The sequence below is a fragment of the Trachemys scripta genome, chromosome 13 (genome assembly GCF_013100865.1).
Source record: "Trachemys scripta elegans isolate TJP31775 chromosome 13, CAS_Tse_1.0, whole genome shotgun sequence".
Lineage (NCBI taxonomy): Eukaryota > Metazoa > Chordata > Testudines > Emydidae > Trachemys > Trachemys scripta.
Window position 1 is genome coordinate 19521986 of NC_048310.1, and position 11482 is coordinate 19533467.

Below are 11482 nucleotides of genomic sequence, written 5' to 3' on the forward strand. Positions count from 1 at the left end.
GGAATTAACAGAACAAGGCAATTACTGAATGATCTAATCTGTCATCCAATTCCAGCTTCTGGCACTAAGGCCTTGGCTACACTGGCAATTCACAGCGCTGCACTTGCTGCGCTCAGGGGTGTGAAAAAACACCCCCCCCGAGCGCAGCGAGTGCAGCACTGTAAAGCACCAGTGTAATCAGCGCCTGCAGCTGTACTCGGAGAGGTGGAGTACTTGCAGCGCTGCGAGAGAGCTCTCGCAGTGCTGGCGGCACGACCACGGCAGCGCTGTGAATCCGCGAGTGTAGCCAAGGTCTCAGTGGCTCAGGACACCCAGAGCATGGTTTTGCATCCCTGACCATCTTGGCTAATAGCCATTCATGGACCTATCCTCCCTGAACTCACCTAATTCTTTTTTGAACCAAGTTATAGTTTTGGCCTTCACAACATCCCCTGGCAATGAGTTCCACAAGCTGACTATGTGTTGTGTGAAAAAGTACTTCCGTATGTTTTCAACCTGCTATTAATTTCATCAGGTGACCCCTGGTTCTTATGTTATGTGAAGGGGTAAATAGCAGTTCCCTGTTCACTTTCTCCGCACCATTCATGATTTTACAGACCTCTATCATATCTTCCCTTAGTCTTCTCTTTTCCAAGATGAACAGTCCCAAGGTTAATAGTTTTTAATCTCGCATTATATGGCAGCTGTTGCATACCCCATAATCAGTTTTGTAGCCCTTCTCTGTACCTTTTCCAATTCTAATCTATCTTTTTTGCGATAGGGTGACCAGAACAGCCTGCGGTATTCAAGGTGTAGGTATACCATCACTTTACATAGTGCCATTATGATATTTTCTGTCTTATTACTTCTCCCTTTCCTAATGGTTCCTAATATTGTCAGCTTTCTTGACTGCTGCTGCACATCAAGCAGATGTTTTCAGAGAACTATCCACAATGACTCCAAGATCTCTTTCGTGATGGGTAACAGCTAATTTAGGCCCCATCATTTTGTATGTATAGTTGGGATTATGTTTTCCAATGTGCATTACTTTGCACTTATCGGCCATTTTGTTGCCCCGTCACCCAGTTTTGTGAGATCCCTTTGTGACTCTTCACAGTCTATTTCGGACTTAGCTATCTTGAGTAATTTTGTATCACCTGCAAATTTAGCCACCTCCTTGTTTACCCCCTTTTCCAGTTCATTTATAAATACATTGAATACCTATAATCACTTTTTTATTCCTTAGCCCCTTTTCCTATAAATGTTATATACACAACTGTTAACGCCTCAATTTTTGAATTTCTTATTCTATCCCCTCAATGAAACCTAGACTGATAGGAAATTCTGAGATTATGTGAAAAAAGATAATATTAAAGTGTGAGATAAATAATCTTAAGGGCTTTTCACTGTTAAGCGCCTGCACCAATGTAAAATTTAATTGCATTATCATATCAGATTTCTTTGGGGCTCTTTGTTGATGCAGTTTCTTTTTTTTTTTTTTTTTGCACTGAGAGACAAGGTGAGTGAGGTAATATCTTTTACTGGACCAGCTATTCCCTCATGGGGTTATCAGGCATCGGGTTTTTGACCGGCACGGCCAGTTGAAAAGGGATGCTGAAAGGGCTCCTGGTGTAGAACCAATGTGAATGAAATTGTTTTTAAGTTATCCACTGTACCATTGTAACTTCTGTTACTACATTGTAACTTTCATTACACTTGCCATTTTGCTACATTGTAACTTTCATTACACTTGCCATTTTGCCTACATTGTAACTTCTGTGCCATATTGTAATTCAAACCCCATTTTAAAACGCTTACTCCATTTTATAAGGGTTTGCTGCAACCTTCATTTTGCAAACCCTGCTGTAATTTTATTAGTCTAGTTAAGATGTGTGAATGAGGGATGTATGGGTGATAGAATCAACCTCCAGCACCAGCCCGTCCTGATGAGATAAAGTTCAAATACCAACGGCTGAAGAACTAGACAACAGCCCTAACTCAAGCAAGAAGCATCCACCTTAAAAAGAAACAACAGAAGGAAGATCAAAGCCAGGTCCCAGGCTGACAGTCACGCCTGTAATTGACGGGTGATCAAGTCAAACCCAGAGGCCGCGTGACACAGCGAGACCTAGAGACTTTGAATCCAAAAACTCCTATAAAAAAGGAAGGGTGAGATGAGAGACTTTGGGTAACGTTCTGCTATCAACATCAAGGAGCATCGGTGTGCGCCCGACAGAGACCCGGCTCCCCCTTGTGCTCAGCTCTCCTGGCCAGTTAGCTGTCACGAGCTACGATCCCAAGCTGCGAACTCAAACTACACTCAGGACTGGTAACTATCCAGCAGCTGCAGAACATTTTGTGTGTGTGTGTGTGTGTGTGTGTGTGTAAGCATTGAGGTATTTGTTAATAGTTACAGATTAATAATAAATGTGGCATCTTTGCCTTGACCCCTAAAACGATCCTGTATCTGGAAGTGGCTGGCATGTCCCGCCGGGTCCTAAGCACAGGTGTGGCCAGCGGAGCTTTACATGCTGCCCCTTCCCACAGCGCACAGCACTGCAGCTCCCATGGGCCAGGAACCACGGCCAATGGGAACTGCAGGGGCAGCGCCGGGGGTTGGGGGAAAGTACAGAGCCCCTTGGCTGCTCCTCTGCCTAAGACCAACATGCTGGCACATCTGGGAGCTGCCTGAGGTAAGCGCCGCCCACACCCCAAACCCTCTCCCACACCCCAACTCTCTGCCCCAGCCCTGAGCCCCCTCCCACACTCCCTCCTGGAGTCTGCACCCCATGCCTGAGCCCCCTCCCATACTCCAAACCCCTTGGCCACAGTCCAGAGCCCTCTCCTGCACCTCAACCCCCCCCCCCCGCCCAGAGCTCACACTCCCTCCCGCACCCCAAGCTCCTGCCCCAGCCCAGAGCGAGTAAGCGAGAGTGGGGGAGAGCGAGCAACCGAGTGAGGGGGGGATGGAGTGAGCAGGGGTGGGGCCTCACAGGGCAACGAGTTCGGTTTTCTGCAATCACAAAGTTAACAATGACAACCCCATTCTCTCACCCCCCGGCCTCTCATAGCCTGGGACTGACACGGCTGCAACGTCTTTGCACTGAGGCATTTACCCTGTGGGATATGAACTGCCCCACTCTGGCTCCTCTGAGTCTCTGACTAAAATCTCACTTGCATCTAGAAATGCTGGAGCAAACGTGAGTGCAGGGGCAGAGCGCACGTCGGCCACGGCGCGGTGACCGCGGTCACCGCCCCCCAGCGCCTGCAGCCGGCGGGCCGACACGAAGCGCTGGGCAGCAGCGTTCCGGGCTTGGCCAGGCGGGGGCAGCTTATTCAGCAGCGCGGCCCAGACAGCGCGGCCCGTACAGCCCCCGGGGTGGGGCGCGGCCCCATCAGCAGCCCCGCCCCGCCCCGCCCCGCCCGTGAATTCAATGTGCGCACAGCCCCCGCCCCCATCCACCCCCCGTGATTATTGCACCAGCCTCCGATCACCGGGGCCTGCCCCAGCCGCGTGGGGCACGCGCCCTTCGCCCGCCGCACACGGGCTGCTGGGAGCGAGCCGGAGGGCGGCTTCGCGCAATCCCCAGCCCGGCGCTCTGACTCCGGGGAGGAAAGGTTCCCTGCCTGCATTTGTCCCCTCTCGGCTGCCTTAGTCACGTGGGCGGGCCCGGGCCCACGACGTGCTTCGGGCTCAGGCTCCCCTCAGGCCAGCATGGCCGCCTCTGCCTGTCGCGCTCCGGAGCCCCGCGTGCTACTGGGTCTCCGCGACGCCGCTATCCCGGACCCCGGCCGGGACAGCCTGCAGCCCCCGTCCTGGACCACCAGCACGCTGGGCGGCTCCCCGGTAAGGGGGGCCCCGGGCGGGGCTGGCCGCGGGTGCCGGACAGGGGAGGGCGGGCTCCCGGGCCGGTAGCGGAGCGGTCGCTGCCGGGGCCAGCCCGGGTCGTTGCGGGCGCCCTGAGGGCGGTGCGAGGCCTGTGCTGCTTTGTAGCGCACTAGCAAAGCGACCTGCTGGTAAAATCCACCGTGCGGGGTCCCCTGCAGGGCAGCGGCTCGGCGCCAGCGCGGCTGGCGTTTCCCCCCGGATCCTGCACTTCCCTCCGCCTGGGGAGAGTCCCAGTGAGCCCTGGGCACGCACCGGGCTCTGCCCGCCCGAGCTCGCCGCAGGAGCTGCGTCTCAATTAGTGTAACGAGCTTAACCAGGGATGTCAAAAGACCTCCGCTTTCTCCAGCGATTGTGCATGCTCAGTTCTCCTAGATGCGCCTGGCACCTGTCAGCCCGGCTGGAATACGGGCTGGTATTTGAAGGATTTTTGCATAGCCATGTTAAGTCAGGCCATACTGGCTCAGACCAATGGGCCATCCAACCTAGCTTCCCGCAGTGGCCAGACACTTCAGAGGGAAGTGAACACAGTAGGGCAGTTACTGAGCAATCCATCCTCTGTTGTCTAGTCCCAGCTTCTGGCAGTCAGAAAGTTAGGGATACCCAGAGCATGGGGTTGCGCCCCTGACCATGTTGGCTAATAGTCATTGATGGACCTTATTCTACATGAACTTATCTAATTATTTTTTAACCCCAATTATTCTTCACAACTTCCCCTCACAGTGAGTTCCACAGGTTGACTGTGTGTTGTGTGAAGAAGTACTTCCTTATGTTAGTTTTAAACCTGCTGCCTATTAATTTCATTGGGTGAACTTTGGTTCATGTGTTATGTGAAGGGGTAAATAACACTTCCATATTCACTTTCTCCACACCATAATTTTATATCCCCCTCTCATATCCTGCTTTAGCAGGTCTCAATGCGTTAAATACCACTGTGCAGTGCATCTTGAAATCATCCTTAATCAAGGCCACTTTTTTGTGTCTCCTAGAATTGTGCCCCTTCAGTAACCATGACTTATCCTTCTTGTGGGATCTGCGGTGCCACCCTGATGCACATAGTGCAGATATATTGCCCCCTTGAAGGCTCACTATTCCACCGTGTCATTAATGTATTTGCTTGTGCCATGAAAGGCTGCTGGGGAAAAACAGAAAGGTATGTATGTATATGGTTTGCATTTCTCTTCTGAGCCTTCTGAGTGGGTGCTACTGTAATAAAAAAATGAATCCTGTTATCTTCATTTGCCTTTATCACATTAATTACTTGTTTTTCTTAAGTGTCACTTTCTTATATTTCACTTTAAAGCTGGAAAGTGTTACGCTCCCAGTATTTGCAGATGCAAGGAAAAGAAACACAAGATTGCAAATTAAAGCAGGTATAACTTGCAAGTATGATTTCTTTTTAAGTCTGATATATAGAGTGTAATATTTAGGAACCTCAAACAAAATGTATAGTTTCTTCACAGCTGAGATTTTCCTATTACAACTTTTTCTTTTTTTTAAACTATGGGTGGGTGAGAATAAAAATGTATGGTTTTCATACTGATAGACTTGAAGTCTGTTTGTACAGTTATTGATTAATTTGACTTGGCAATAAACGAATCAGATTTTTTTTGACAGAAATGGTGAACCATAATGTTGTAGTAAGTCCTACCATTGTTCCACCTGCCACAAGGATTCAACTTTTAAAAACTGAAGTTATAATATATCCTATTCCATAGATAAATCTTTGCATGTTATACATTTGTTTTGCATGTTTCTCTTTGTTTTGGGCATTTTTAGTGTCAGTATCTAGCATTGGGGGAAAATTAAATTAAGCATTAAACTGAGAAACTTAGTTCCTTCATTTGTGTCTATAAAAGTATGTGTGAAATGTCTTAGGGACACAGCTCTTGAAAATTGTTCTTTTTATTCTCAGAAACAAGAGAATAACTTCGCAACAAACGATTGGTGTGATGGAGCAGATGACTGGGGAATTTGTGATGAAACAGAATATCCTGTGCAAACCACCAGTCACCTACTTGGCTTAAACACAGTGAGCAGTTCCTCCTTGTCCACAGCCACAGAGTGTGCATCCCAGTTTCAAGGACTTAGCCTGTCAGAAACTACAGATATCTCTGATTCCTTACATAGGCCAGTTCCATGTGGAGATGGGATAGTAATGCCTACCTCTTGTCCCAGATTCCAGTCTTACTATATCAGTGTTGTGGATGAGGAAGACTACACTGACTACCTTGATACAGATCATGAAAACAAACTTTTAAAGGAATATCAACAGAGGGAGGGCATTGATTTGGAACTGTTGATCTCAGAAAGGTGAGAATAGGCTTATAGTCTGCGCTGTTAAATGAAGACCATTTGATAAGCTCCTGTCTGCTGACCTCTTCAAAATTAGCTAAATCACTATTCAAGGTCTAAAACATTAGAGCATCAGTCAATTTTATGCTATCTTAATTATATATTAACAATTAATTATGTTTGATGTATGGATTATGTCCAGTATACTCGTAGTTCTCTAGATTAGTATTGAAACTTCCTTTTCCTGTGGATTTGAGTAGGGGGATTGGATGACTATGAGAGATGGACCCATAGAGACTTTATGAAGGAAGTTGTCTGAAAAATAGATTTTGGACATTAGAGTTATTGTATGCTGCTAGAACACTTGTGTAGTTGACCACTTATACAGGAACAATTGCCACTCTGTTAGAATGTAAAATAGTCTCCCGCAACAGAAAAGAGGGAGCTCAATCTGGTACTTAAGTATGAAAGATCATATCACTTGCAGGATATCCATACATGCTTCTCTGAAATAATTTTCCCGTTCAGTTGAATGGACCTTCTTGAAAGAGTATGTTAGAGGACTTACAATTTTGTATTGGCAATAAATAAAAACAACACCAAAATTAAAAACTGGAAGGGCTTTGAGAGATCACAGAAGGGAATGACAGTAGATATAAACAAATATGTGGTGGATTTGATTTCATGCATTATATTACAGGTTAGTTAGAAATAGCTTTAATGATTGTGAGCCAGTGAATATCTATGAATCAGGACCAAACTGATCAATTACACTTTATTAAAGGGTTGCCTCTAACTTAAGAAACAAGTGTCATTTTATTATGGGTAATATAACAAGAAACTTCAAAAGTGTGTTGTTTTTCCCCAGAGTAACCATACTTATTTTTGAACACGTATACTGTACTGTGCACCTTACTGGCAAAATTTTCCCCTTATTTGTCTAGTTTTGTTGGTGAAGGTGATAATGAGAAGTATGAAAAGAGTGAAGTCAAAAATAGGGACCATGTGTTCCATAAATTTATGAAGAGAATTTCTGCCTGTCATGAACAAATTCTAAGGTATTTTGATAATCTAAACATGTTTTTGTTGGGATGTAATGTCAGTCATTTGTGTCGGAGAATGAACAAGTCTTTGATTTGACATCACTGAAAATATAATGTTTTTAAAATTTATTTTAATTTTGTAAGTTGTTAAATGTGGTATGTGTGATACAGTAATAGATGACAAAAACAAACCGTGTTCAGAACAGGTGAGAGTCTCACCCCCTGTTCTGACCGCTTTATGTCAGTAAAAATGGTTGGAGGAGCAAAGAGCCCTGGATTTGGTCAAGGGAGAACTGAGGAAGACCAACAAAGACAACCACTGAGACTCTGGCATGTGTGTGAGGAACAGGGCTTGTGGTGGAAACCTTAGTACACAGATCATTGGCGATCCTGAGCAGCAGTGCTGTCCATAGACAGCTGATAATCAGGTGTTGTAACTCCATCCCAGGCCCCAGAGCAGCCCAGAAATGGAGAGGTGCACCTTAGTTTCATTACCTTTGGACTATGATTTCTGTGGTGTGCTTCTCAGAGGTGCAGATGGTATCCCACATGTTGCATTGAAGCAGAAGCTACCTTTTAACAGTGGTTCTTGGCCTCTTGGGAGATGAGGGTTCTGTTGTACCAGAAATGTTGTGCTTTACTGTAATGGACCACGCTATTGCAAGATGTTAAGAGCCCTCTGTTCCCAATTAACTGGAATTGCACGAATGCATTTAGGGAGAATTGAGGGTACTGCACATCTTATAGGCATCAGTCAATGGCTTCTGTCTTCTTTTAAATATTGGGAGGCTGCATTGTTTATCGCATCCAGCTCTCTTGTATGACCCTCTAAGTCTTTCCCCCACTTTTAACCTTTGTGAATAATGGATGAATACTTCTAAAACTTAGGGCATCAGCAGGAATCCGAATCTTTGCCTATTTGTATGGCAAGCAGCTTCTTAGATTTAGAATCCCAAGTACTAATGTGACATTGTCATGTGTCTTTGTCAATGAGATTTAGTTGCAAAAAATGTAAATAAGGGGTCTTTTTCTTCTCTAGATACTCCTGGGGTGGCCAGCCTTTATTTATAACATGTCCTTCATCCAACATTAATAAAATGGTTCCAGTCTGCAACAGCTGTGGAAGTAACAGAGTCTTTGAATTTCAACTTATGCCAGCACTGGTCAGCATGCTGAAGAGTGTTGATGCAGGTTAAATCTTTCGTTGCTTTAACTGAATACTAGTCAAGCTGCTGGTAGATTTATGATTATAGTGGCCTGGAATTTAGGCTGCTTCTTGCAGAATGTACACAGTGAATGAAATAACTATTTTTAATACCATTAAGCAAATCAAGAAGCCAACTAATATTGGAGGTAGCCTTCGGTTAGGTTGTACTCAATGCTTCTGGGGTCTTGTGAGGACAGCATCTTGTACAAGACTCACTGTTGTTCAATTTTAGCTGTTCAGTTTCCTTTTAATGAGAAGCAACATTCCCATTCCTGTTTGTTCCTATTTACTGGGACTGTTTGATCAAAGCCTCATATTTTCCTTAGTGCCTTTCCAATAAGAGAAGTCAAGAAAATTCCTGGTCCCTGCTTAGTAATTAACGTGTAATACTAGTCCAAACTGAAGACTTGAGAACTGAATTAATATGTTAAAATTCTGTTTCATCACAAACAAGACTGCAGCCACATACAAGCAGCTTTATTTTGTTTGTTTAAAAATCTCAAGAGGTTTTCTTTAAAACCTTGAAGTGACAAAGTACTCCATGTTTACTTAGGAGATTAAACCCTAATCTACACTACTAACTTGTGTTGGTATAACTATGTCACTCCAGGGTGTGGAAAATCCACACCCCAGAGCAACAGTAATGCTAACCAAACTCCCAGTGTATACAGTGCTATGTCCCTGGGAGGGCTTCTCCCATCGATATAGCTACTGCTTCTCAAGGACGTGGAGTACCTACACTGACAGGAGAAACTCTTCCGTCACCATAGGTAGCATCTTCACTAAACTCTACAGCAGCACAGCAAGTGTAGACAAGCCCTAAAAGTTAACAGTATTTGAGGTGAGGAGAGTTTAGTTACTAAACAAAACCATGATTATTATGTATTTATATCAAAATATAGTTCAGAACACTGATCATTTAGGCTTCATTGAAACCAACCTTCTACACCAGGGGTCAGCAACGTTCGGCATGCGGTTTGCCAGGGTAAGCACCCTAGCGGGCCAGGCCAGTTTATTTACCTGCTGACGCGGCAGGTTTGGACGATCGCGGCCCCCACTCGCCGCGGTTCGCCGTCCCAGGCCAATGGGGGTGGCGGGAAGCGGCGCGGGCCGAGGGATGTGCTCAGGACGGCTAACCGCAGCGAGTGGGGGCCGCGATTGGCCGAACCTGCCGCGTCAGCAGGTAAATAAACTGGCCTGGCCCGCTAGGGTGCTTACCCTGGCAAACCGCATGCCGAACGTTGCTGACCCCTGTTTTACACTGTGGATTATGGTAAAGATGTTCCAGACAAATTGGATTGTGATTTTTTCCAAATACATACTGAACTATATTCTTTGTGTTTATACCCATTCAACCTCAATGAAGCCACAGTGGTTGATACAAATGTGAGAGAACAGAATTTGACCCACTGTCTTTTTTTTTTTTTTTTTTTTTTTTTTTTTTTAAATTGGAGTAAATTTTAAGGTAGTATGCCCGAGGCCTGCTTAAATGAAACTCAAAGAACTTTAAAGGATTGACAATTTAAAAAAATCACACTTCCATCTGAATTTTATAACTATTACAGTAATGTTTTGTATTGTAACTGATGGAGAAATCTCATTTCTAAATTACTGTATGCTGTTTTGTACATGAGATGGATAATGAAATGTATATTCTCACATTAGAAAATTATATTTTAGAGGCATCTGATAGGAGAGGGACTTTGTAATTATATGTATTACAGAATGATTAACATTCAAATTAAGTTTTATGAAGCAATGGAACATTTCTGCAGCATAGAAGACAGGTATAACCGAAACTATATCGTTTTTTCCTTAGACATAAGTCAATTTTAACCAAATCTTCTTGGGCTTCTGGAGTCCAACTTTCCTTTAGATACTGAATTAATAATATCTCTCAGCCTGTCATTAGTATTTGAAATCCTGAATTAATGAAGTGGAATATGAGTTTTAGATAATTATTTAAAAAAAAAAATTATGTCAAAGAGCTTCTAAGTTTAAATGGAACCTTTTAGGGTCCAGAAACTTAGCACTCAATTAAGCCCAGTATCCCGTAAACACTTACACATTTGCTTACCTTTAGGCATGTGAGTAGTCCACTGGCCTAGCTACTGCCAGTGCCCCTTTACCCTATCATATGCTTACAAGACATTTATAATTAAGTCATTAGGACTTCTCACATGCTTAGTGGAGCATGTGCATAAGTGTTTGCCAGATTGGGACACTAATTAGCATCCTACAGTTGTTTAAAATTGTACCAGTCTACCTATCTGCTCCACTCTAAATAGATATTTTAATTATCTGTGGAGAAAGGGCTGTATTTTTAGAACTGCACATGAACAAATGACCAGTTAGGTATGTAAATAGCTATTTGTTGCATATTGCTTATACATTTTTGTGAATGCAGTTATAAACAGCTGCCTTTTAATATGTTAACCACTAATACACTGCATGTTGTAAACTCTTAAATATTACTTTTTTCAGATCTGTCAGTGGAATTTGGAACAGTCATAGTTTACACATGTGAAAGAAGCTGTTGGCCAGCTAATCATCAGAACCCCTTGGAGGAATTTATTTTTATACAAGAAGATCCAGATCAGCAATTATTTAAATAAAAGACTTATTTTCTTGAACTAATACAGTTTTTATTTGAGTAAAATGAAAGTATTTGTGCAGCAAAATGTCACCAAAATATGACATTTTGAAGTCACATGGTAGTGTGGGTTTTTAGTAATTCTTACAAAGACAACTCCAAAACTGCTGTGCTGGGAAGTGAATATTAATACACTTGATACATGTACAAGATTTGCTACTTTTGCTTATGTACACAATTTTGTATAGTGATTTAGTAGTACATATTCTAGCTAGTAACTATGCCTACTTTGAAACTGTTAGGGATGGGAGGGAAAGGAGGAAGGTTGTTCTTATTACACTTGCTCTAGCTTTATTTTGTTTGGCTTATGTTAGCTAGGCAGCATTCTCGAGTCCTGCAACTGTTCATCAGGAAAAGTTGACCCCTTCTGTAGGGTTCTATATACTAGTCAGATTAAGTATAAAATACAGGCATTTCAA

The 11482-nt window shown here is 43.9% G+C and overlaps 1 protein-coding gene across 1 annotated transcript; it reads left to right on the forward strand.

The window, feature by feature from the left end:
* The first annotated feature begins 3458 nt into the window (after positions 1–3458).
* PDCD2L (programmed cell death 2 like) lies at positions 3459–11047 on the forward strand. Its single transcript, XM_034788137.1, has 7 exons — positions 3459–3826; positions 4855–5018; positions 5169–5238; positions 5781–6178; positions 7105–7218; positions 8243–8394; positions 10895–11047. Exons 1-7 carry the CDS (start codon positions 3695–3697, stop codon positions 11023–11025), a joined length of 1161 nt encoding a protein of 386 aa, XP_034644028.1. The 5' UTR covers positions 3459–3694; the 3' UTR covers positions 11026–11047.
* Positions 11048–11482: the final 435 nt, after the last annotated feature.

Coding starts and splice junctions, on each gene's coding strand:
- PDCD2L (XM_034788137.1), top strand. CDS start 3,695: ATGGCCGCCTCTGCCTGTCGCGCTCCGGAGCCCCGCGTGCTACTGGGT. Junction 5,019..5,168: donor TGCTGGGGAAAAACAGAAAG/GTATGTATGTAT, acceptor TTCACTTTAAAG/CTGGAAAGTGTTACGCTCCC. Junction 6,179..7,104: donor GAACTGTTGATCTCAGAAAG/GTGAGAATAGGC, acceptor TTATTTGTCTAG/TTTTGTTGGTGAAGGTGATA.